Source organism: Lonchura striata, chromosome 1A (genome assembly GCF_050655825.1).
Source record: "Lonchura striata isolate lonStrDom1 chromosome 1A, ASM5065582v1, whole genome shotgun sequence".
Classification (NCBI taxonomy): domain Eukaryota; kingdom Metazoa; phylum Chordata; class Aves; order Passeriformes; family Estrildidae; genus Lonchura; species Lonchura striata.
In genome coordinates, this window is record NC_140741.1 from 27,410,461 (window position 1) to 27,436,355 (window position 25,895).

Sequence of the window (25,895 nt, forward strand, 5' to 3'; positions counted from 1 at the left end):
TATTTTAGAAAGTGACATAAATGGCATTTCTTTTTCTTTCTTGTGAGGTTCTAAAGACCTTTTTCCCTGTAAAGTGTGAGCTTCTGCTGCAGGAGCTTCAAGTGCCTCTGTGAGCGAGAGGAGTTCACTCTTGGACAAACCAGTCTGGGGTGGAGATCTTCATTTGCAGGAGCAGTGGGGGAGCACCACCACAAGCCCCATTTGCCATGTCGGAGGGTCCCTCAACACACCAATGCAGCGTCCATCCTGGGTATGGCTACAGAGCCTTAAGCACCATATGGCAGCAGGAGCCTGCAAGCCACCTGATGCCAAGCAGTCTTGCGTGTTTTGCAGCATTTCAGTACCCCAGTAGGTGTTAGATGGGGTGATGCATCCTGGAGGAACTCTGGCGTGACCTGCCTGGAAGTCAGTGTTTTCTCCCAAGCTCTTGCTCTTTGTCATGGATGCCTGGTCCTCATCCTGGGCACTGTGCAACCCTGCTCAGTGGGGAGGCTGCCAGCGACCCTCTGGCTCACAGAGGCTGGCTCCAGCTGATTCCTTATTGATGTATATCAGGCTAGCTGGTAAAGGGATGATATGCTGTTTCCAAACACCAGGGTGCTTGGAAACAACATGACTTCATTATAAACTTAAGACACCTTTCAGAAAGCTGGAAGTGGGATACCAGACCCCATTTTGCCAGCTGTTTGTTTGTGTTGCTGGGATACGTTTGTTCCCTGTGTCAGGACACGTTTAAATGTGCTGCTTAGCAGGGACAGTTAATTTTTAAGTATTAATCCAATTTTATATTATGCTCTAAATCTTGCTGCTTTAGCAGCTCAGCTGGGGAAGCAGTGAGGGCTCACTGGCTGGCAGGCAGCCCGTGGAGCAGCCAGGGAGAGTCACCCCAGCGCCGGAGAGTGTCACCAGCAAATGGCTTCATGCTCACGTGCCCACAGCTGCAGGCACTGGCTGCCCTGCTTTCCAGAGCACTGCCACAGAGAGGATTTGGCCATGGCAGAAGGGAGGCACGTTCTGCTTCCTGGCAGTGCTGTGTGTTCCTGAGGCTCTCGGGCACGCCGAAGGCAAACCTTCACCTGGGAGTGAGCTTTGCGGGGCTTTGCTCTGTCCCTGCAAAAGTGGCCCGTCTCGAGAAGGGGCTCCCGATCACTGAAGTGAGAAGCTGAGTTAGGGAATATAATCCATGCATGCTTGGTTGAGGAGCCTGGCTTGGGACCAGGCTGCTGCAAGCTCTGCCTTTGAAGCTGCAGCAGGGACAGGCGTATCAGCAAAAAGGTAAAGGAACAGCCCTCTCCAGCTATTGTTTGGGACATTACTGTAAGCATCTCTGAGCTCTCCAGACATGAACCTTTACCTGGAACTAAGGAGCATCTGGCAATCCCAACATTTTCAGCATTTCTGTGTGTGCTTATTTTTTTTAAGCAAAGTGAGAAGTGAAAATACTCCTTACTGTCTTTTAAAATATATTACAGCTATGTAAGAATACAAATCTTTCAAGGCCATATCTCTCCTCACCCTGCCAAATGAAACACAGTATAAAACTCCATTGTTTTACTCTTGTGTTTCCTGTGCCTTATGGCTTGAACCATGGATCCTCTTGGCTTAAGTCCAAGTCAGTAACAATTTAATTTGGGAACACACTTCACCTTTCTAAAAATAAGGAAAACTGAGAAGAAGAGCAAATAAGCTATGCTGAATAAAGTTCTAAAATGACTTCTCCAGGATCTGAAATTTAAAAAAAATGTTATCCAAGGAATGCATAAAATAAAATAACATAAGCCTGCCTCTATGCAGCAAGCTCTTTCCTGGCATTATAGCCCTGTTCTACAGTCTGGACTTTTTCCAAAGAGAGAGCAACAAATCATCAGTTATATATATATATATATTTTTTTTCCCCCCTCAGACACTTACTAAGACCCAGGCATACACACAAAAATAAAAGAATGTAGAAAACACCTACCCACTTCTTTTTACTTCACAGTGTTTTTAAAGCATTTGTCTCAAACTGTTACCCAGAAGTGAATGTCAGACCATGGAAAAACCAAAACTAGGTAAACGGGACAAAAATAAATCTAAGGGCCTGTGACTTAAGGGGCAAGGTGTGCAATTGATGCCTTTGCTTGGAAAAAGAAGAGAAGCAGCAGAATACAGCAGCCATACCCTTCTCCGGTGGTCTGTACATACAGGGGACCAAACCACACCTGATGCTGGAGTTCAGGATACCCTTACACAAACCAAAATCCCATGTTCACACCAAGAGGGCCTCATCCCAGCACACAGCAGGCAAAGGAGCACAAGAAAGCCAGAGGTCAGCATGTGCAGCTCAGCTCAGGCAGGTGGTACCACCAGCTGCAAGCCCTCTGCAGAAAATGGGGGCTGTCATAGGGATGCAAGATTGCAAGGACAACAGCACTCACAAAAGCAGGGTCTCAGAATGGCTCTGGAAACTGCAGCATGCATCTGGTGCAAAGTGAAGAATGGGATGAGGGAGGCTGGGGGATGGAATCTTACCAGTCAGGGAATAATGAGGAAAGTCTCCAACAAACCCAACCATGGAGAAATGTGTTTGAAGAAACATGAGTCGTGCTGGGAGTGAAGGTGGGCACAGACCAATTGTAAAAGTACTACAGAAGCAATTTCAATGTGTTAGGTAATAAAACTGAGCCTCCTCAGTGGCTGTCAGTGCAGCCCCTCACAGGGACAGCAGCTCTGCTTCACACAGAAGATCACTTGCTGCTGACAGTGTTTGCAGCCCCCTGCACTGCAGGGATGGAAGTCCAGGGGTCTGAAAAGCCCCACTTCAGCTGCAGCGAGGCTTGGACCTTTGCCCTCTTCCCCCTGTCAAAAACATACCCTGAGCGTGGCTTGCCAGATTAGGTATTTACTGTCCTACTAAAATGTGGGTCTCTGCTCGAAATCAGGAATGCTCCTTGAAAAGTGGCTGTGTACCAGTGGTCTCTCCTCCCTCACCACCTGTCTTCCCACATGCACTCAACATCAAAGCTGCTGGGGCTTCAGGGAATGAAGCCACGTGTGCTGCCCTTGGACCTCCACCCCTCCTGGCTTGTCACAGCTGGAGAGCAGGATCTCAAATGCCATTAATCCTTGTGACTGCTCAAGAAAAGTAAAGAAACTGAGCTGCGATTAAAAAAAGAGCTGTTGAACAGGGCTGAGACTACCAAAAGGCCTCCTATGAGGTCCATTTACTAGAAGATACTAAAGATTTTAAGCTCAAGCTCAGATACCCTTGGTGGGTCACTATCTATCTTCCACCTCACATTTTAGAACTGCTTTCTGGCTCCACTAAGACACCAGCCTTCTGCTTCCAAGCACAGTTTATTTCCCATCCCTGCACAGCCCCTCGAAGATGCCATTTCATTTGTAGCTCTGAGGCTCACATTGACCTCCCTGCTGCCCAGGGAGGGTTTGCTGCCTGGTGACAAGCAGCACAGGGATGTCTCCATGGCTGGGAATGGTCCTGCCCTTGCAGAATGGGTGGTGGGAAGCCCTGGGCATGGCCCTTGCCTCCCAGGAGCAGAGGCTGCAAACTGGGCTCAGGGGCAGCCATTTGCTGTTTTTAGTGACCATCAAAGCCTGTGGCAGTGGCTGCTTGAGTGGGACTGGCTGCAAGCATGAGGAGACCAGCAGAGGAGTGGCTCTGGAGACCCCTGAGAAGGCAGGGGACAGGAGGGGATGCCTTAGTCTTATTCCAGGTAACAGCACGGGTTACTGTGCCCTGTCACACATTCTGCCTTTGAAATTTCAAGCTCACTTGGTCATTCTGGGAAACAAAGGTTGTTATTGTTCTCCAGGAGCACAGCAGAGGTCTGCTCCCTCCACTCTGCCTGCACCTGGCCCTGTCAGGTCAAGTGAATTCCCGTTCATACAGGGACATAGGCTAGAATCACAGAGGGAACTCCATTCCCAGTGAGTCCATGGGCAACAGGGCTCTGCAGGCAACGGGGCCCTCAGGGCAGCACAAGTCTTTGGGGTGTTGGCTGGGTCCCACCAGCTGCGTGCAGCACATCAGCAGTTTGGGAAACCCTGGAGACGAGGGTTCACGCTTCACTGTCTCGAGGCAGAGTTCAAGTGTACAACCCCCAGCATGGCACCAGAGGTGGGGCACTCGTGTGCTGCTCGGCCCTGGCACCTGCCCTCCTCTTTGCAAGAGAGAAGGGGCAGGCTGAGACCCCTGCCCACGCAATGCAGGCGTGGGCAGCGCCGACGGGGCAGCGGGCACAGCGAGTGACGTCCCTGCAAGGGCTGGGGCACCTGGAGACACTGCACAGTGTGGGTGCAGGAGCTCTCAACACGCACACATAGCTGCTAGCGAGGGGCCCGGGAGCTGGCAGCCAGCCTGGGGGGAAGAACAGAGAGAAACACCAAAACCAGCACAACCCAGGGGGCCGGGCTGGGGAGGGGTTGCTTATGGACGTGGCAGTCCTTGGCTGCCATGGCAGGAGGACAGCAGGGATGTCCATCCCTGCTCGGCCTGACCCGGCAGATCCCACTGGCAGTGCTCCAGCGGTTTGCCACGTGTGGCTGCTCAAGTTCTGATCCAGACTTTTGAGAGCTGGGCTCATCAGCACACCTGCCCAGGGCTGACAGAGCCCGCTTGTGAGAAGGGAAGTATTGCTGAGGATTAACAACCCAAGGAGAAGGCAGGAAGCCGGGAGGAAGGGTCAAAGATCGATTTTCATTCTGGCAGCACGTTAAGAGTGGGAATGCTGCCTCCGAGGTCTTGGATAGCCCAATACAGGAACTGATGATCTGGAAACAAAGATGAGCAATATACCAAACATTTTTAAAAGTTGACTCGAAGCTCTTGATTCTTGAGGAGACCAAAAAGGACTGAGTAAAATGCAAATGTGGCAAATAGGGAACACCACATATTTGCCAAGGATCAGCTGGGTACATGCAAGGTCAGAAGAGGGAAAACAAATTGCACATAAAAATTACAAAGCTCCAGATGTTCTCTAGCAACCCAAGAAATAATATGGATGTCACACAAACCCTGGCTCTGAGAGTAGCTGCAAGTTTAAAAAAAAGCATACACAAAATATTAGCATGCAGAAGGAAGAAGAAGGGAATAATATGGAAAATATGATAATGCTATTATGTAAATGACTAGCACGGCTTCTCTGGGAATACTGTCTGCAGTTCAAGTAAGCCCTTCTCAGAAAGGGCTGATTAGGGGCATGGCAAATTCGCTCACAGAGAGATCAAAATGATTGGGGTTGTTTATCTCAGAAAGGAAATGAGCAAGAGGAGATTGGCACAGAGTGAGCCAGTCCAGAGATTCTGTTTTTCTTCCCGTTCAGCTCTATCACTGTCATATCTGGTGTCACTGAGAATTGTGTGAAGTGATGTGGCTCTCCTCTGTTACACACCATTTGCTCTTTCTCTCACCCTCCCCTCCAGAGGAGGCACAGCACATTATGTTTTATATTTAAGTAGGGCCTGGGGAGGAGGGGATGGCTAAGGAGAAATAAATATGTCCCAGAGACATCTCACAGTAGAGAAAGTGAGAATGGAAAAGTGGGGTTTACACCCGGACAGTGGAGCAAAACATTCTGGCTTTGGGAGGAGTCTTCTTCCATCATCTCAGTCAGATCCCAGAGAGGCTGCCAGCTACTGCCCTTCTCCCGGAGCCTTGAGGCTTCCAGACCAAGCCCTGGGGGTTCCTTGGAGATAAAGATAAGGAGCTTGAATTTGGTAGGTCAGTCTGTTAAAAGCACCCCAGAAGTCAGAAGAACCTTGAGATGCAGCACTGATCCACTGCTCTCTTCCAGGGGAGGGTCAAGTTGGACATAGGGGAAATTCCTTTGCAGAAAGGGCGATTTGACATTAGGGATGGGCTGCAGGAAGGTGCTGGGGTCACCCCGGAGGTGTTTAAGGAACGACTGGATGTGGCACTCGGTGCAATGATTTGGTTGACAAGGCGTTATTCAGTCAGAGCCTGGACTCCATGACCTCAGAGGTCTTCTCCAACGTAACGCATTCCATGATTCCATGACCGCTGCAGCACACGGAGCCCCGGGCAGCGGGAGCATCCCGGGCTGCCGGTGCCGTTCCCGGCCGGAGCATCCCGGGCAGCGGGGCTGGGCCGGGCGCGGGCGCTCCCCTCCCGGCCGCCAGGGGGCGGCAGCGCCGCGCCGCCGCCGCGCGAGGCCCGCGCGGCTCGCTGCCCGGGGGGCGGCGCTGCCATTGGCGGGCGCGGGGCCGCGGCCCGGAAGCGGAAGCGCAGCGCTGGAGGGTGACCCCGGGAGCGGCCCGGTGAGCGCGGGGCGGCCGCGCTCCTCCCGCGGGGCTGCAGCGGCCCCCGCGCCCCGCCCGGCCCGGCCCGGCCCGGCCCTGCCGTTACCCCTGCCCGGCCCGGCCGTTACCCCTGCCTGTGGGACAGGCGGACGCGGCGCCGCGGAGCGGCAGGCGGCGGCCGGCGGGTCTCTCGGGAAGGGAGAAGCTGAGCCGGATCCCGGCCTCGGTCACTCCTCTGCAGGTCGCCCGCCCGCGCCCCACAGCCGTCCCCCATGGCCGCGTGGTCCCGGGAGGCGGTGCTGAGTCTGTACCGGGCTCTGCTGCGCCGCGGCCGCGGCCTGCGCTACACCGACCGCGATTTCTACCTCGCCTCCGTCCGCCGCGAGTTCCGCCGGAACCAGGGGCTGCAGCGGCTGGAGGACAAGGAAAGGCAGCTGGAGAAGGGACGGGCTTTCCTGCAGAGCAGGCTCGGGGGCCTGGTTTAGAGATTCCCCGTAGCTCCCACCGGTCTCACGTACCTCTTCTTTCCAAAATCCTCTCGCCAGCCAGAAGGGATGATTAACACTCACTACCCACCACTTGCTTGAAGAAGTCCTGAAGGTGCTTCCACAGGCACGCCAGGAGGGCTCTCCTGTTCTCTTCACAAATGCATTAGGTCACAGGTAGGTCATTTACAATGATAAAATTGCGTTCTTCATGCTCCTGTTACAGTGAGCTTTGTGAGAGTGCAGGGTTTTTTCTGCTTGGGGATGACAAGTCAATGTATTCTTGGTTCATCCAGGCAGGAACATTCCCGCTGGCTTGGCTTTAGAAAAAACAAATGGTAGTTTTAAACCACCCCAATCAGGCGGACAGGCTCAGAGCCTTGAGCACTGGTTCAGAAAACAAACCTAAAGTCACAGTGCAGGAGTTTCTTCGTGTTTTCATATAGGTTCACCAGGGGATCCCCCTATGGCTACAGGGATGGCAGTGTGTTTCTCAGGATCACAGAATCATTTAGGTTGGAAAAGGCCTCTGAGATAATTGAATCTTATCTTTGACTGATGACCACCTTGTAACTAGAACATGGCACTGCCTGTCACATCCAAGGGACACCCCCAGGGATGGTGACTCCCCATCACCTTGCTGGGCAGCCATTCCAGTGTCTAATCACCCATCCTGTGAGGAAATTCCTCCTGATATCCAGCTTGAGCCTTTGCTGGCACAGCTTGAGGCCATGCTGGCATGAGAGACTCTTCAAATTTAAATCTCAAGGTCAGGTTAAATGAAAATTTGAGAACACAAAAATACACATGTAAGAAAATATTCATGTCAGTGTTTTACATTATTTGTCTGCGAGTCAAACCCACCAGCCTCGAGGGCAGGAATAAACCCCAAATGAAGGCAAGGGAGCTGTTCCTTTTATGATGTGTTGCAGTCTGCTATTGATTCTTGGGTGTCTTTGAAGTACCTGGGATTGGACACTGTTCAGAAATTAATCTCTGAATGGAAGCTCTGAGACTGCCTTTCAGTTGTTAGGGAATATTCCACTTTGTGCCAGACAGTTGACCAACCCTGTATTGCCTTGTCTGTGAGCAAAGTCACACTTGTTACATTAAAATTACAAAACAAATTGCATGTGCTTTGCTTGAGAAGCACAAATTATAAGAAAAATACCTGAACAGTTAGAGAGTTTTCCTTAATATGAGGGATTTTATTGCAGAAGTAAATTCTGCTTCCTTTCATTAAACCTATTCAATTATTAGAAACCTGACATCAAATTTGGATGTGTTCTCCCAGGCACTGGGCGTTGCTTGGTCAGTACTGTCCTGGCACTGCTGGGAGCAAGCGGCTCTTCGGGGGAACACAATTGGAGAGGGTGCAGGGTTGGGTGGCCCGTTCCTGCGGTAAAACCCGGCGGCAGCAGCGGGCGTGAGGTGTTGTGGGAGAAGGGCAGAACCGTCAGCTGTGTAACGCTCCCGCCGCTTGCAGGTAAGATGGCAGGCGCCGGGCAGCGCAAAGGGAAGAAGGACGACAACGGCATCGGCACCGCCATCGACTTCGTGCTGGCCAACGCGCGGCTGGTGCTGGGCGTGGGCGGCGCCGCCATGCTGGGCATCGCCACGCTGGCCGTCAAGCGGGTGAGTGAGCGAGCCAGCGCCGCGGCCCTGGCAGTGCCCTGGCTAAAACGCAAGCGCTGGGCCCTCAGTGACTCAAACTCTCCCCGGTTTAGATGTACGACCGGGCAATCAGTGCTCCCAGCAGCCCCACTCGCTTGAGCCAGTCGGGAAAGAGAAGCTGGGAAGAGCCAAACTGGCTGGGCTCCTCCTCACGCCTGCTGACCCAGGATATGAAGACCAGCCTCAGCCGCTCCCTGCAGACCCTTCCCACTGATCCTTCGGCTGCAGACACTGGTGAGAGGCATGCTCATCCTCCTGCATCAGAGAGTCATCCAGGCCTACAAACCCTGTATTTGTTTAAGGGAATGCAGGGGAAGGAAATACCCTGTCTGGCCTGGGATTTTTATGTTTTTCTTTTAAGCAGGTCCACTGGTAACTTCAAGAATCAGAGATGACATTGGGAGCTAGTCAGTAATGGTCATCTATTTGCAGTCTTCATTCCTCTCATGATTTCATGGTGTTGAGCTTTATTCTCCCTCATTTTTGCTATTTCAATATGAATATCTATTTTTTCCTGATAGAAAGCTATTCCATTAGTTTCAAGAACTCTCCTGCCTTTCTTTGGGTCATTCCAGTTTGCTTGCATCTTTTTAAGGGGGGAGTACTCAAGCTGGGAATGTAGTAGCAATTTATAACAGCATTTCCTGTATTATTGCTGCCATTTTCCAAATAATTTTTGGGTTGACATTTCCTTGTTTAATACTGCTTATCACTGCATTTGTCTTCAGTAGTCTATAGAAAGTGTCCTGTAGTTTTCTTTCTGGGTGGGATAATCCGTCATTTAGAATCCAACCTTGTTTTGTTACGTGTGGTTGGTTCTTTATTCTCAGTGATTTTACTTTCTATCCCTGGTCACTAGGAGATTTACACTTGGAGATTTAACCTAAAAATCAGAATCAAGCCATTAACTCGATTTCCATATTATTTTAGAGGAAGTTATATTTGGGATGGCAATAGGTTTTCTGCTGAGGAAACAGTAAAAACTAGACAGCTAAATGGGGTCTAGATAATTTGATTGGTGTCCCCAAGCATATGGGCTGAGTAATAAAAACGTTGATGATGGTGTCTTAATTTCTTCAATTAGAAGTAAATTAAAACTCAGTAAGGAAAAATAATTTTTTTCATGAATAGGCAATGAAATCCAGTTCCCTGTGGTTTAGTACATTATTTCCTTTACGCGAAAAAAGCTCAGATATATCCATTAGAACCCAGTGGGACAAGAGACAACAGCTGCTGAGGCTGGGATACATGGCTTTGTGTACAGCTTGGTCAGCCATTCCTCCTGTGCTGTGTGGCCAAATCATCAAGCAAATCTGCAACAGCCAATTGCTTTAATGGGGCCACTGACTTTGGATTTCTCCTGCACCCATAGGTATCACAGCCTTTCCAAAGTTCTCTTAGATCTGTAATTCCCCTTTAATTCTCATTGTTAACTTCTGAAACTCTTCGTCCATTCTTCGTTAAGAGAAATCTGAAACAGACTGATTTATTGATTTATTTCTTTGGGAAACCAGTCAAAAAAAAAAGGGACTCAGAGAATCAGTGCAGGTCAGACACTGTTTAGTAATCCAGATAGCAATGTAAACCTTGTGTTGTTGCATTGTGCTTCTGAGTGGACTCTCTGGTCTTTTTCCAGTGGAGATTTCAGGGTGGTATCACTGGAGCAATGATGGCCTGAGCTGGGATGGCCCCAGGATCTGTCAGCTCATCATCCTAATTACTGTGCAGATCAGACTCCCAACAACTATTTCATTTCCAGGTGGCACAGTCTTCTCTGATCTCATATGCTAGTCAGGACTGGGTTTCGCTGGTAATTTGTAACAATCTGTTTCAATGTTCAAAACTCAAAGAGATCATGGTGGTTGTTCAAAAGTGTTTTATTCACTGGTCTGGCATCACACTGAAAGCTTTTGAACTTGTAACAGTACTGAATTTTTGATGAAATTGAGCTGAGATACTGCCCATGTAGCCATTAAAATTACATCCTTGTACACAATATTAGTCTGGCCAAATTTCAGTTCTAGTAACTTGTTTTCATCTGTTTTGATGCTTTTAGTAGTACGTTTTGAAGTTCCTCAGCACGCCCCTTTGGTATGGTAGCTGCATAAAGCCTGCAAAATGTCTGCCAAGGGCTTTCTGAGACCTGGGAGACTGCAGTTCCGCGCTGCAGAGTCTCTTCTGCGGAACACTTCACAGCAAAATCAGCTGCAACCTCAACAGTTTTCATTCTGTCTTGCAGACTTCTTTCGACCCACAAAGCCCAAGCCATCTGCCAAGAGGAGTCAGGTGGAGCTGAAGAAGTCCCGCCTTCGCCTGTCCCTGCAGGAGAAGCTGTTTGCCTACTACCGGCGGCGGGTGGCGATCCCGGCGGACGAGCAGGCTCGGGCCAAGCAGGCGGCCGTGGATATCTGCGCGGAGCTGCGCAGCTTCCTGCGCGCCAAGCTGCCGGACATGCCCCTGCGGGACATGTACCTCAGCGGCAGCCTCTATGATGACCTGCAGGTAACTCCTGGGGACGCATCACGGCTCCTCCTTCGGGAGCTGACCACCCAGGGGCGTTTTAGGCTTCCCTGATGGCACTGCTGGCTCAGCACAGCATTCCTCAGTAATAAGGCCCCTGGTGTTGCCTTTCCCACTATGGAGCCAGGTGTTGATTTCCACAGTGCTGTGTGAACAGGCATGACCAGGCTGCTCTGTCATTGTCTGCAAACCCTTTGCTTTTTGCTGGTTAATTTCTCCAAAATATCTCAGTCCTTTGTTTCCCTTCTTCTCTTACTTTAGTTGCGTTTTTCTTGCTGTTTCTGTGGTACATGTCTCTTTTCTCTCCATCCTTCTGTAACCATCCGAATACGTTCCCTTAGAACTCCCACGTATTCATGTAGGTCTTTCCTACCCTTTTTTTTTTTTTTTAATGCATGACAGACATGGATTGGACAGCAGTCCCTGCTGCAATATCTCCCTGATGGCAAGATGCCCATGGCTATAGTGAGTGATTCAGAGGCACACATTGTTTGAATCAGAGCTCTGGAATGGAGCATGGAATGTCCAGTGAAACTTAGACGTGGGGTCTTAATCACATTGATGAAAAGGGATCTTTAACGACCTTTTTCCAAACAATGTAGCAGACCAGGTGAGGGCAGTGTACCTAGCTGTAGCATTGGATTATTAAACCATGGCAACGGAAGCTTGTCAAGAAACTTAATACTCTGTCTCCTGTTTAAATTATCATGTGGTGTTGCTGTGCCCTAGGCCAGCTGCACCTCACAACCAAGGAGCAGACTTAAAGCAATATGAGGCAGACTGATTCATCTGTATGCAGTCCACGTCAGGTCTCTAAATAGTACATACCACATAAGCACTAGCTTCGGCTATACCTTGGAATTATCCCACTGATGGCTGGAAATAGTCCTTCAGAATGCCTTTTAACAAAGGGAGGCTGGGATTCCCACGCAGAGAGGAGAGCAAGACAGCTGAATCCTTATTCCAGGTTCCTTTGGACAGAAGGCTACCTAAAGGTGATGAATAAAATGAATGTGGAGATAGAAAGCTTATTCTTACTGACTTCTCTCTCTTGTGAAAGGTAGTGACAGCTGACCACATCCAGCTCATTGTACCTCTCATGCTGGAGCAGAACCTGTGGTCGTGTATCCCCGGGGAGGACACTATCATGAACGTTCCTGGCTTCTACTTGGTGCGTCGAGAAAACCCAGAGTACTTTCCTCGCGGGAGCAGCTACTGGGACCGCTGTGTGGTGGGAGGTTACCTTTCCCCCAAAACTGTAGCAGACACCTTTGAAAAAGTTGTAGCTGGGTCAATCAACTGGCCAGCAATTGGGAGTCTCTTGGACTATGTGATCCGTCCCGCGGCTCCCCCAGCAGACTTGACACTGGAAGTCCAGTATGATGCAGATCGGCATCTTTTTATTGACTTTCTACCATCCCTGACACTGGGGGACATTGTCCTCGTTGCCAAACCTCACCGATTGGCCCAGAATGACAACTTGTGGCGACTGAGCCTGCGGCCAGCGGAAACGGCTCGCCTCCGCGCCCTGGACCAGGGGGATTCTGGCTGCCGCTGCTTGTGCCTCAAGATCTTCAAAGCAGTGTGCAAGTTAAACCCAGCTCTGGGACACCTCACTGCCAGCCAGCTCACCAATGTCATCCTGCACCTCTCCCAGGAGGAGTCCGACTGGTCCCAGGACATGCTGGCTGATCGCTTCTTGCAGGCACTGAAGGGGCTGATCCGCTACTTGGAGGCAGGTGTCCTCCCTAGTGCCCTGAACCCCAAGGTGAACTTGTTTTCAGAGCTCACCCCTGAAGAAGTGGATGAGTTGGGCTACACCCTCTACAGCTCTCTGTCAGAGCCAGAGGTCTTGCTGCAGACATAATGGGGCCTTACCTGGGGAAGTGTTGATAGGGTTTAGCCAATGCAGACTTTGATTACTGCAAATTATATCTCCTCCACTTCTCCATATCTCCCTCTCTCTCTTTCTCTCTTCACCACTCCCCCCTTTTGGTTCATTAGTAATTCCTGCTGTGGAGTTGGTGCTCCCACTGAATTTCTTGGTGCTACTGGTCCATTTCCACCATCTCTGCCCCAACAGGTAGCCATTGGCTAGGGAAGAGAGGCTAAAATTGCAGCTCTGAGATCTTCACATAAATTCTGCTGAGTTTTAAGTGTCTACCAAAAAATGAACTAAACTATGCACTTCTTTCTTCTGTACTACACTTACAGCAGCAAGCCCTTTTTGGTCTGAAGAAGGTGGAACTGGGCTGGTAAATCCAGTGATGATTTTAGTAGACGTGCACTGAGGTTGTTTAATTTCCTCCAGCCTGACTTCGCCCTATGTTTCTTTTTCTCTGCTGTCCTACACTGTCTCACTTTCTTTTATGTTCTTTTGGCCCAGTCATGCAGGGCAGACTGAGCGAGATATTTTGGATAGGGTTCTTTTTGTATTTCTGAGTTGATAATGATTACACTGTCAATATTTAGGGCTGTAGAGCTTGAAATTGGAGAATTTCCAAAGCTCCTGCTCCCATGGAGCCTTCTCATCCTTTGCAAGCTGGGTTCAGAATTAAGGGCCAAAATTTGCTGCAACCGCAATGTCTTGTACAGGCAATTCTTGTTGAAGCTATCACAGGGGAGGAAGGAACCCTTGTGGTCTGGCTGTGTGATGAGGCTGAGGGAGCAGAGCTTGCTGTTCCTGCCTAGCCAGATCTGCTGGGAATGGTCTTGGGAGTGGAGAACAAGGCAGCTCTTCAGTTGTCTCTGTCCTAGGGGAAGAGAGGGTGATTACGGGGGAAGGGTGGGAGACACACATGGGAATGGGTTTTTTGTTTTTGTTTTTTTTTTCATCTTTCCCCCAAGAGCTTATGTTTTTGGTTTATTAGAGGTGGAAACAAGACTGCATGCCTCAAAGGGCTTTGGAATAAGCACACACAAGCCAGATTCTAACCAGCTCTAAAGGCTGTGAAGGTGGTAGAACTGAACTGACGAATCATCAGCAAGGTTCTGTCCCATACACTAGTATTAGGGTACATATACAAAGCTGGCATTTAGGGATATATTAGCTTTGCCACCTGCTCTGTGTGCTTTAGTCTCCTCCCCAGAACTGAGGCTGTCCATCCCCTTCCTCATTCCTCTGTGTTGACTTTCCAGTGCTCCCGTTTTACTAATACTCTTAGAAACCTGGTGAGGGCACACCTCCCCAGTGTGTCTGTTGGGACCTGTTGGCAGTGCAGTTCTGCTCACTCCTGTCTATTGTTGCTGTCAGGCTGTAGACTCTTTGTACTCTGCATTAAGCCACCTGCTGTCTTCAAAAAGTGGGATTGAAGGTGTCCCCCCAGGTCTGGAGTTCTGTGTGTATCTCAAAAGACCGGCGTAACTATTGTTTTAGAAACATATTTGCCTTTTCCCTGCTTTAGGAGCTTTTTTCACCCTTGCTGTCCAGCCTCCTTAGCCAGTGGAGAGGAGTACTGTAGCGGCAGAGTTTGTAGGGAGCAGGAATCCTTTATTCCTTTTCTTCTCCCGTCCCCTCAGGACTTCCCCCATCTTTGACAGAGAAGTTTCAAGGTGAATTTCAAGAGTAGAACCACAGAGGGAAGTCTTTCACCCCGTTTTTTTTTTAGAGGCAGTGCTGGTGAGGTGAGGGAGGGAGCATCTTTCTTGGACAATCTGTCCATTTTAGCCAGTGTGTCAGATAGCATTCTGTATACAGTGATAATGCAACATTGCATTTTAAATTATTTAATCCTTAGGGTACTGGTATTTTCTAGACTGCCAGATGTGTACTTTGGAGTCTGTGTGTGTATATAAAGTCTATAGTCTATCAAAGGTTAACAGGAATCCCATTTGTATGACTTTGTGTTTTGTAAGTTTTGCAGCAGTCAGTGTTGTTCAACTGTTGATTGCTCTTCACTCTGGTTCCCAGATTTTTTCCCCTCTTCCTTCCCTTGCCCCCCACTGCCTTTCTGATGTCAGCCTTCTTACCTTAAAAGCAGACAGATGAGACTTGGAGCCTACTTGGAGGCTACTGGGGGGAATTCCCCTTGTTTTTAATTACTTGAAGGTCAAAAAAAAATATTAAAATATCTGGGTTGTCAGGAGTTCCCCCAAAGCTCATTTATTCAGTGTGATCTCACCCCTCACTTGGTGGTGACTCCGCTGCTGTGATCTTTGCATTTTAACAGCAGTGTGGTTGTAAATTATTAAAACTCTAGATAGAAAAGAAGAAAAAAAGGTGAGATATGGCTTAAGAACAGTTGTCACATACATATCTGTATATATAATTTTTTACATGAATGCTTTCACTTTTTCCTGGCAACCTAATGAATTAATATTTTATGGCCATTTTTGCTGCTATCAAGCTCAATTTGTGTATCAAATGGAGACTGAAGCTGCCTTTTTGCCTTTTTTTGTAGACTCTGCTCCACTTCACTTGCATCAACCATCTCCATCATTTCTTCCCTTCAGTTTTGCCCTTCTCTGAGCCAGCCACAAGCCTGTTCTCAGGAGGCAACTGATCACTTTCTACAGGCAGCCACCACAGCAGGCAATGGCTGCCCTGGCAGTGGCAGTCTGCACAAAGGCCAAAGATCTGATGGGTCACAGGGACACTGCAACTAGGAATATTTTAAGAGTAGGGTCAGGTATAAGAGGCAACAGAAGCAGGGAAGAAGGTGTAGAGTAAGTGCGCAGGAAACTCCCAGTAATGCTGCACCCAGCCTGTGGGGTCAAACAGAATGTTGCAGAGTCTTTCAAACTGGCACCTTTCAGTATTAAATGCAGTACATGTGTTGATGTACAGCCTGGAGGGCTGGCTTACCTACAGGTAGGCTACTTCCTGGTCAAATCTGTAGCACAGAGCAGAAGAACCTAAAGTTGAATGTGAAAAGGGCAGCTCCTGGCCACCTTCCTGGCAGAGCAGCTCAGACAGATTGATTGTAAGAGGCCCAGGGCATGCATTGGGCTGGTGGCTGCCTCAGCTCCAAGTATGTTTCCATGTGTTCTGCTGTAGCTTAGCTCACACAAGCTTTCCATGAGATTGTCATCTTATTCCCTGTAACCACAGGGTGAGGACCAACTTGCTCAGCTGTGGGTTTCACTGCTGCTGAGCTCCACTGCTAATCTTTCAAGTCAGATGGATTTATTTTCCCGTGTTTAAAAGCAATTATGGAAACAAGAGGCTGCTTTCTGCCCCCTGGCAAGCTGCCATCAGGGCCCTCATTCTTAGTATGTGGGCACGCAGTGAGAAGTGAAGAGATGATGCCTCATCTCTCCCAGGCCTGGAGGTTATGTATGTGCAAAGGGGAAAATCCAAGTGCATGATCTGTGACAGAGTGTGTGGAATTCTGAAATAAAATTACTTTCCACAGTAACCTGGTTGTCTCTGGCATGTTTATAAACAATGGAACTCTCTGCTTTCATCTCGGTGCATCACCTTCATGTTGATATCATTCTGCACCACTCCAGTGTTTGGGGGCTGACTTGCCCCTTGCTGATTCACTCGCTTTCCCTTTGCTGCTCTGGGTGCTCAGCACTTTGCAGCTTGTCTCGAGGGAGCACTCAGCTCCAGTGTCCTGGCTCCTGGCAGCTCTCACACCAGTCACAAGATGATGTGTAATTGTGGCGTGGAGCCTCTCATCCTCTCTCCCAACAGTCTGCATGCCTGGACGGGCACCTGCTTTTCATGTGGCTCCCCAGACTTCAGAGGCTTCCGTGCCTCTGGAATATTAAACTTTCCTGTGTGGGCTCCCCCACCCTTGTTCAGTCACACCCTGGTTTTTGTGTGCCAGACCTCTCCCCTCCCAAGTGCACTCCTCTCTTACCCAGGCATCAGCCTTGAGGCAGCAAGGAGGCTGCTTTGCTGGGGGCCTGTGTCTGGTGTGGTGAAGTTCTTTACAGTAAGACCCAGTTTTATGTGCCTGCTTGGGAAGGTGGATTGGAAATGTTTGATGTCAAGTAATGTGTGAAGTTGTGCTGCTTTTGATGGGTCCCAGGCTTCTTAATTCTTGGAAGACATACTACAGTGGCAACATTGTCCTGTAAGACTTGTCTTAATGAGGACTCTGTAATTAACTATTTTAGAGGGTATTTTATGATACAAAGGAAGTCTACATCTCCAACTTTTTTTTCTATTACACCTTGCCTGTGTTGCTCTGTTTTGTTTTTTTTTTCCTTTAATCTGTCCTGTGGAAGGAATGGACCAGATGAGATCAAGCACATTTCATGCCATACAGAGTCTTACAGGAGCAGCTAAAATAAGCTGCTCTGTTAAATCTGTGACGGTATTACCCTGTCAAGTTAAAGCCCCTGGAATGCCTAGAGCCTGCAATACACGGTTAATAGATGCAGTGGTTTGCACCATTACATAAAAGCTGTCCTGGCATGAATAGGGAGGAAAGATCAAAAGATAACTGTCTGTTTAATGTAAAGAAGAAATAATTGAGGGGAGTGATTATAATTATTGCAAGTATGGAAAAAGTTGCTACAAAGAAGAAGAGCACAAGTAGTTCTCCAGGCTGCAAAGACTTAGAATCTCTTTTGTTCTTAGCCTAAGGGACAAACAGATTAGGAGGAAAGTGAATTTTGGAATAAGCAAAATATTTTGCCCATTTTGTTATATAACCACAGTCCTGTCCTGGATATTAATGTAGCTGAGTTTACATCTTACTTCTTTATTTTTGCATCTCTTAATTTTAAAAATAAATACGTAAATTCTAGTCTATTTTGTATCTAATCTTAAACTGGGGAAGAAAGGATGACTGAACCCCAAATGTGAGATTATCATGCTAAACTGTTGAACTGCATTAATAATGTTTCTTTTTTTGTTCCCAAATACTTAGTTGCTTCCATGGTTTTTTAAGGTTTATTTTAATATTCTAAACTTTAGAAAAGCTGTAGACAGTTGCTGCTTTTTAAATTTAGTCTCAGAAAAAAAAAAGCACCTCTTCCAACTTTTAGTTTCACAGAAAAAAAAAAGAACCCTCTTCCAAATGAGGAATTTTTCTTCCAGATAAGTTTGCTCACTACCTGCACTAGTCAATGGCTCCAGCATGGCTCACTGAATCTGGGACTGGATCTTGAAATGGGGGCTTTGCCACAGATGTAGCAAGGAAGAAATGGGAAATTCTACCTCCTATCAGTGAAACCCAGTATTGGCTTCCAGCCCTGGGAGAACTGCTGCTGTCCAGACTATCAGGGAAGTGTTTGAGATATCTGGATTTTATCTTCTTTATCCTTGTCAGGCTGAGTTACTACCTGAGTTTATGACCTGAAGGATTCAAGAAATATCCTTCCCCTCCCTTTTATTATTTTTCTTTCCTCTCTTTTTTTCTTTTTTTTTTTTTTGTAAGATTCAACACCTTCTTAGAATAGGTTTCATGTCCCTTACACAATTCAGGATAAAATTTTTACTAGCATACTTTGAGAAGGACAGCATTACTCACAAGTCAAGGACCCAGCAATATGCTGGTGAGCAGGCTATTATTCCTTTCTTTACAGTATGTGATCCTGTGGAATAATCCTGAAAACAATAAGGCAAAAGAGGGTGGTAAGACCAATGGGTAAGGCAGGGAAGATTGGAAATCATTCTGTAGACAGGAAACGTTATTGCCATTTTACAAAAAGCAAAGAGAGTGGGACACAGAGTTTGGCTCAAGGAACTCAAACTTCTTATGATCTTAAGCTTTCCTAAGTATTCATGCAGAACTCAGTTCTGAACCAAATCACATTAAACACACTAGAAGTCAGATTGATTTTTGTTTTGCTGCCCTGGTTAAATTTTCCTGGCTCCTGTGGCTAAGTAGCTCTTTCATCTGTCTCTTAACACTCAGTGCTAAGCTTCTCAGGGGAGATATAGAAATTCTACCACATTCTTTATGAAAAGCCTTCTCCATACAAATAAAGGACAAAAGTTGCTCACTTGTGTTACTTGTTTTATTTGGGATTTTCTTTTGTTAGGCAACAATTCCCTAGCTTCGGTGCAATTCTACCTTTCCCCTTCCTCTCTCTGTGGTAGAATTGTCACTGTTCTACAGAAGCACAGGGGTGATACTGTCCCATAAGAAATCCCACTACAATGATCCCAGTCCTGTACAACCCTCTTGTCTCATTTTGCTCAGTATTGCAAAGGACAGGCCTCAGAGGCAACAGACATGAGGGCACAGATGGCAAATGTTGGATTGTGTTGGCTCTTTACCTCTCCCACAATGGGCATTACTTGAAAACTCGTAGGGCCCTGGTGGACTCCTTACCTCCCTTGAAAGGCAAGAAGCAATTGTTCCTGGAAACAGTATGGCAGAATGACATTTTTGCCTTCAGATTCTTGAATTTATTTAGCACAGGGGACCTTGGAGACAGTAAGCAGCAGCAGCACTTATATGGATAATAAGATGTGAATCATATTTAGCTGCTGCTTGTTTGCAGCACTGTCAGAGGGGCACTGGAGCCAAGGCAGCAAGGCACAGCAGTCCCAGAGGCTGCAGAGCTGCAGCTCCCATGGTGCTTGTTAGAGAGCACGCTGGCAGGGGCCCAGCTCCCTGGCACTCACAGGTAGGCCAGTTTCTCCTGAGGCAAGGACATGACCAAGGCATAAACCTTCTCTTTTCAAATCACTGCTTGTAGGCTGATGCCTTTTCTTGAACAAGGAGCAGTGAGCTTATGTTTTGGGCTATGAATCTTTCTCCTCTTTTTTTTTTTTTTTTTTTTTCCCCTATGTTAAACAAGATAATGAATGAAGAATGATGCATCTTCAGTCCATCACTTTGCGCTACCAAGGAGAATGTTTGGTGTCACCAGCAGACTGGTAACTCCCAAGCTTTGTACCCTGGGACAGACTTATCCTTTTGTGAGTCTCCCATGCCTAGGTGGATGTGTTACCTTCCTGAATAGCCCTAGCATTGCCTCAAACCCAGAGATGTCTCCTCCTGAAGCCAGAACACAGCTTCAACAGTCTCACCCTCTGAGTGCCAGAAGAGCAGGCCAGCTGTTCCTCCCCAGCAGAGCTGGGCTGCTGTGGCTGGCTCCTGACAGACCTGGGTTTAGTCTAAACCAGTTCTCTCAGCAGTCAAGCATAGAAACCTCCTCCCATTAAGAGAACTGCAAACCTCTCTCACCAGGCACCACAGCAATGACAGTAAGAGGGCAGGTGAGTTGAGAAGCCACAGCACCTACTCAATATGATACTTTGGCTGCAAAGTCTCTGGGGACTATTATCCAGCCTGCCTATGGTCAGTCCACCTGTAACACACCTGAGGAGGCTCTACTGAGGCCACCCATCAATCCATGTACAAGTGCAGGGAGCAGAATAGTCTTCTGAAGTCTTCTGAAAGAATCTTCTGACATAATTTGCCAAATCCCCTAACACAGAGACCTTAGAAGGGAAAATGACATTCCTTCAGGAAAAACTATAAACTCAAAGTATCACAGTTGTGTCAACATCCGCCAGGATTTTTTCTCTCCTCCTTTGTAAACAAATATCTACTAAAACAGTACAAAGTCTGCTGGTAAATCATTGAGAAGCTGCTGCCTATGGAGAGTGGAAAATTATTACTGAATAATGGCTGCAGCCTTCTTCCCCAGGGACCTGGGCAGCTCAACAGTCTCAGCAGTGACTTACCCTCTAATGAGTTTCAGAGCTTCATCTGAACACTCATGTCAGTGTTGTTGCTGAAGCTGCCTGGCAGCACCAGAATCAGAGATCTCACACACCTTCAGAAGATCCCCACCTGTCAGCCAAAGCTGCCAGTTTGGCACCAGGTTAGGACTGCAGTGTAACTGGGGCTGGGCTGGAACAACCAGGAGCCCTCATGCTGACTGCTCTGAGGGGCACTGAGACCCTGAAAGAGAACTCCACTGAAGTTAACTCACTCACTGGAGTCTGGGCTGAGATGCTGCGGTCTCATAATCCGTACCTCTGTCAGGCCTCAGCTCTTGCTAACTTCACACTGGCAGAAAATAAGTAATGTGCATTGTCACTGTCCTCTTCATCCTTTCGAACAGAACATCTGGCATTTGTGACTCCAGCAGATGCTGATAACCTACAGGTACATACATTTTGATAGACACCAAGCACACAGTCTGCAAGGGGGTCACATCAACTACAGGCCCATGAAGAACAATAGTCGACATGAAATGTGCTTCTGTTTTTTATTGCTTGGATAATTGGAAGGCTTTTGTTTGTGTGCTAAACTGAGCCCCCATGTGCTAATGCACATGAAGGATTATTCTTGACCCCCAAGTCTTTCACCATAATAAAACAAGGCTGGACAGTGAGACAACTAAAAATATCCCCCAATGGTCTGAACAAGTCAGCACCCCCTCCTCTCCACCCCTTCATGCATTTTTTTTTTTTTGCTGTAGATAATTTTCAGCCAGTTGTAGCTTTGCTTAGGAAACTCATGCTTGGGCAAGTTACAACTCACCTCCCTCTAACCAGATTTGCGCAATGTTTTCACTTGTGGCAGCTGGCCACAGCCTGGCTGATTTTGAGTAACGAAGCCTCTGGAGATAGGTATTTTGTGAGCTATCAGCATGTGCTTGGCATGCCCAAGTTTGTTCAGTAAGAAAAATGTAGGTGGACAACCAGGGTTGTTTCCATAACTGTGTGAAATAATTGAACTGTAAGTTGCAAATGTAAATAGCAGATTTAATCCTAGTTTTTATTAGTCCCATTTCTAATGTCAGGTATACTTACACAGCAGGATGGAAACAGAAGACAGTGAGGGAGTGGGTAAGCAGTGAATGATTTATTAGAGATTCCATTTGGTGTACTAGTCCAAAACAAACGAGGCAGAGCATATGGATAACTTATTTTGTATGCAATAAAAGATGGATGTTAATACCTCCCAGCCTGACCTTTAATCATATATATTTGCTTTTTGATCTAGTTTTAAAATGGAACATCTATAAAGCAATCCCTAAAGAGCTTACAATGAGAAAAGATCTTTCAGATATCTGTTTGTACCACATGAGAAAAGAAGCAAGCAAGCACTGTGAATTAGTCTGTGCCATAGAGATTGTAGGTAATTCTCCCTCAAAATTGCTCAAAATGTCTCTCTGCCTTTCCTCATTCCTCCCTTGTGTTTTTCTCAGCACTCTGTCTTCAGGGAAAATTCCTGCTAGTCTCTGGAAATGCTTTGTTCATTGAAGTGAGGGATAAGGCTTCCTGTTCCTCTTGATGGAAGGTTCAAAGGACTCAGGTTATCCCTCACAAGAATCCCCTTGGGGCTTGCCCTCACACTCACCCTTCTGCAAAGCAGGCAGTGCCCCCTCCTCCCCATGCACCCCAGCAGAGCCCAGGGCCAGCAGAAAGCCCATCTGCTCCTTCTCTGGGGCACTGAGGCTCAGCGGGGGCCCAAAGCTGCCTGCGCAGTGCCACCATGGCCACCATGCACCCTCCCAGTGCAGTGTCAGCCCACCTTCCCCCTGGCTGCAGCTTTCCCAGCACTCTGGAGAAGAGCAGACATCTCTGTCGCTGTTACTTTTACTGGTTCCCCTCCTGGCCCCAGCCATTCCCACTCCTCCCACCCCCCTTGCTCCCCTGCTAGAGAGGGCCACCAGCTTCCCAGCCACTGGCAGTCCCTGAGAACATCCTATGCAGCCGGTCTAGACTGTGGGAGGGGATGTTACTATGGAAACATTTACGTCCTCTCAGTCTTTGGTGTGCTTACTAACAGCATTCAGCATTTGTCTCCTGTATTCTTGCTGGCAGAAGAAGAAAACATCTTTTCCTTGCAATGTGTACTTAAAAAAACCCCAAAAACCAAAGAAATTATTAAAACCCATATATTGACCTTCCATCCTAAGGAAGGAGGAGGGTGAATGAGGAGTATTAGTTTTCCACCTCCTGGTGATGCTGTTTGGCTGGAGGTGGCTCTCTGCAGTGCTGGATTTTTCAGGGCACTTCACTGCTTCCCAGCCAGGTCCTTGGCCTCTCTCCTGCAGCGAGTTCTGGAAGAGCAGCTCCTTTCTCCTGCAGCTGGCCCCTCGTTTCTGTGTCAGGATGGATCTCACTTATCCCAGGAGTTCCCTTTGCTGAGGTCCCCAGGGCAGGAAAATAACATCCATGGTGATAAAGCTGTTAACATGACAGCAGGACTTCACTTACCATACACACAAATTGGTGTTCCCTCAGAAGCCACCTTTTTGTGCTGAAATTAAATTTTTTCAGAGCTGCTCAGTCTCTGAGCAATAAATATGTAATATTGCAAAGAAATTCCTTTTTAGACACTTTTGAGTTAGTAAAGACTAGCTAGCAATCCTGTGCTCACAAAGTAGTTGTAATTTCTTTTGTACAAAAATTCCCAAAAATTGTTATTTGTACTTTAAAAAAAAAGTGTCTTCTACCTCGGCTAAAAAATCTAGACACAGTGGAGATATGTCTGACATAATATCTGTAAAAGAAAGATAATTAATGAATTGGGGTTGTAGATAATGAAATTATTTAACAACAGTTATTCTGCAGTCCTGCAGCAAACAGGGAAAAACATGCCTTTCTCTAAACAGCTGGCTTCTGGCTTGTTTGATTTCATTTTCTGGATTGGAGGTTGTTACAGAAAATCTGTCTGGAACTCATAATACAGATTAATTTCCATCTCAGTTCACACACAAAAGGGAAAGCAGGCGGCTAGGAAACAGGCAGATCTGGGTTAAGTTCCTCATCACATACTTCATTTTTGCTTACGTGATTCTTGCGCATACATTCCCAGAGTCCTTTCAGAGAAATCTATAATTATCTTTTCATGATGAAGGATTGGGTGTATAAATATTGGGTGCATTTCTGTTTGTTTAGCTGCTATTATGGTCATACAATCGCCCTTTTCACTCAGAGGAGGGGAAGGCAGGCACGGCTGTGGATATGAGAGCTCTCCCTTAGCCAGTGAGGACATGGAAGTGCTGTCCACCCATCCACACAGCCCATCACCCGCTCAGCGTCTTTAAAAGCTGCCGCATCCTCTCAATTTTCCTTCGAGGCGAGATCTGCCTCCTCCGTAGTGTATTTATCAGAACAGTTATCTCAGACTGCTCAACTGCCACAGTGGTGGTTTTTGGCACTGAAGGACATTTTTCTCTGCCTCCTCTATTTAAATGAGTCATTTCAAATTTTGTGCTTAGAAAGGAAGAAAGAGAGACAAAGAGAGAGAGAAAGAATCAAAACCAAACAACCGAAGTAAAACGGCAACAAACCAACATGTAGGGGAAATTGCCCTTTTTAATTCAGCAGCCAGTGTTCTCATTACAAATGTGGAGTGACATACTCTGCTTTGTAGCGACAGTGCTAAGACCAGACTGCTAAAAGTAAAAATTGGGTCACATTCCATCCTTGCAAATCATCAGCCAGTTTTTTACGAAATCCCAGGCCTGAGCAAATAAAGTGAAGGTTTTACCCAAATACTACTGAGGCTTTAAAAGGAAAATAGTGGAGCCTTTTGCAGAAGTAGTTGAGAGCAAGTTGAGCTGCAGGATGATGGTGTTTGAACAAGCAAAGTCCCACGGCAGCTCTCAGAGCTGATGGTGCTATGAGGCTGGCAAAGTGGAAAATCAACCTTTTGAAGCTGGATAACTGACACAGTGAGGAATGACACAGGTATTGAGACTCCCAGCTCACCAGAGCTGTCCAGTGCTTATGTGACCTGACTGAAGGGATGGTGAACTGAAGCCAGTGGAAAACTGTGGACCCGTGTGAGGTTCCTGCTGTGAGCTGTCTCAGCGGGGGCCAGGCGAGCTGGTGGAGCTGTTTAGTTTAGCAGGAACTGGGTGGGGGAAGAGGTCTGACTTCTTTCCTAGAAGCGAGTTGATTTGGATCAGATAAAAAGCAAAACCGCACTTGGAAAGCTACCCAAGGTGTCACTGCCCTTTTTAGCCGCGAGGTTCTATAGGTGATCCATTAATGCTCACACCAGACGAGTGATGTCTGCAGGGAGAAGAGAAGCAGCTGCATAAGCATGAAACTGCACGGCAGGAGACGACATTTTTATTCCTCAGCTGTGGAATAACCAACTTAATTTTCAGCCCCTGCGTGGGTTGAAGGCACTAATTAGACTGATCCTGCCGGCGGCTCGGCAGCGCGGCTCTGCAGCCGGGCTCCTCAGGAGCTCTCAGCGTCGGTGCGGCGCCATGGCCGCTGTGAGGCCGGCAGGCTCCGGGCAGACGCCCTCCTGCACACACACACACACACAAACAGCCCCGGAGTGCCCGTAATCTACACGCTCCGTGTGCGGGGCAGGCAGGGAGGGAAGGCAGCGCGTTATCTAAGGCAGCAGGAAGCCACGGCGGGCTGCAGCCGCCTCAGGGGCGCCATGACAGCGCCTCAGCCTCGGCCGCAGCCGTCAGCGCCCGCCAAACCTCAGCGGGGCTGTGCGGGGAACAAAAGGAGCCGCTGGAAATCGAAGTGAGGTGCACACACTGCTTCGAGAGGGGCACGTCAGGGGAAACGCTGGATTGCCGTGGGCGGGCGCCACTGCCCGTCCCGGCTGCTCGTTCTCGACCCGCTCCCACCATCATCCTTATTTCCCAACCCCGTGCGGCCGCCATTTCCCTTCCCCGTCCCGCTGCTCCTTCTCCCCTTCCCCTCCGCATTGGTCTCCTCCGAGCCCTGGCCAATGACAGCTCACGGGGCACGTAAACGACTCGCCCCTAGCCAATGAGCGCCGCCCTTCCAACGTGGTGAGCTGCGTGACGTCTTCCGCGCGAGCCCCGTGTCTTTGTTGGCGGGTAAAATTCCCCCCCAGAGCTGCCCGCGGCGCGGGGGGGGGAAGCGTCCTCAGTCGCTCCGGTCACGTGGCACAGCCGCGCCCGAAGGGGGGGGGGTGTCATGCGCGCATGTATACATCATATAGTCCCTTCGTGATTGTCCCGTCATGGTGCTGTGGCGTCTTGTCGGCGGCTCCTGTGTTTAACTCGTAGCAGAACAGCAGGAGAGAAGCCCAGAAAGACAGGCCACAAGCCCTTAGCTGCTGGTGAGAGGCAGGTCATGCT

At 48.2% G+C, this 25,895-nt stretch overlaps 2 protein-coding genes and 1 long non-coding RNA gene across 3 annotated transcripts; 2 read left to right on the top strand and 1 right to left on the bottom strand.

Annotated features, from left to right (window-relative positions):
- The first annotated feature begins 6,530 nt into the window (after positions 1-6,530).
- MIURF (mitochondrial elongation factor 1 upstream open reading frame) lies at positions 6,531-6,743 on the top strand. The gene has a single exon (XM_077783405.2). The coding sequence runs from the start codon at positions 6,531-6,533 to the stop codon at positions 6,741-6,743; it is 213 nt and encodes a 70-aa protein (XP_077639531.1).
- Positions 6,744-6,780: 37 nt separating this feature from the next.
- On the top strand, positions 6,781-16,294 carry MIEF1 (mitochondrial elongation factor 1). The gene is made up of 5 exons (XM_021554054.4): positions 6,781-6,920; positions 8,230-8,378; positions 8,471-8,651; positions 10,657-10,919; positions 11,998-16,294. Exons 2-5 carry the CDS (start codon positions 8,235-8,237, stop codon positions 12,802-12,804), a joined length of 1,395 nt encoding a protein of 464 aa, XP_021409729.3. The 5' UTR covers positions 6,781-6,920; positions 8,230-8,234; the 3' UTR covers positions 12,805-16,294.
- On the bottom strand, positions 15,158-25,835 carry LOC146763421 (uncharacterized). The gene is made up of 2 exons (XR_014952366.1): positions 22,297-25,835; positions 15,158-22,187 (listed from the first exon to the last, which is right to left on the bottom strand). It is a non-coding gene; the product is annotated as an uncharacterized LOC146763421 (long non-coding RNA).
- Between the last annotated feature and the right edge of the window lie 60 nt (positions 25,836-25,895).

Coding starts and splice junctions, on each gene's coding strand:
- MIEF1 (XM_021554054.4), top strand. CDS start 8,235: ATGGCAGGCGCCGGGCAGCGCAAAGGGAAGAAGGACGACAACGGCATC. Junction 8,379..8,470: donor CCACGCTGGCCGTCAAGCGG/GTGAGTGAGCGA, acceptor TCCCCGGTTTAG/ATGTACGACCGGGCAATCAG. Junction 10,920..11,997: donor GCCTCTATGATGACCTGCAG/GTAACTCCTGGG, acceptor CTCTTGTGAAAG/GTAGTGACAGCTGACCACAT.
- MIURF (XM_077783405.2), top strand. CDS start 6,531: ATGGCCGCGTGGTCCCGGGAGGCGGTGCTGAGTCTGTACCGGGCTCTG.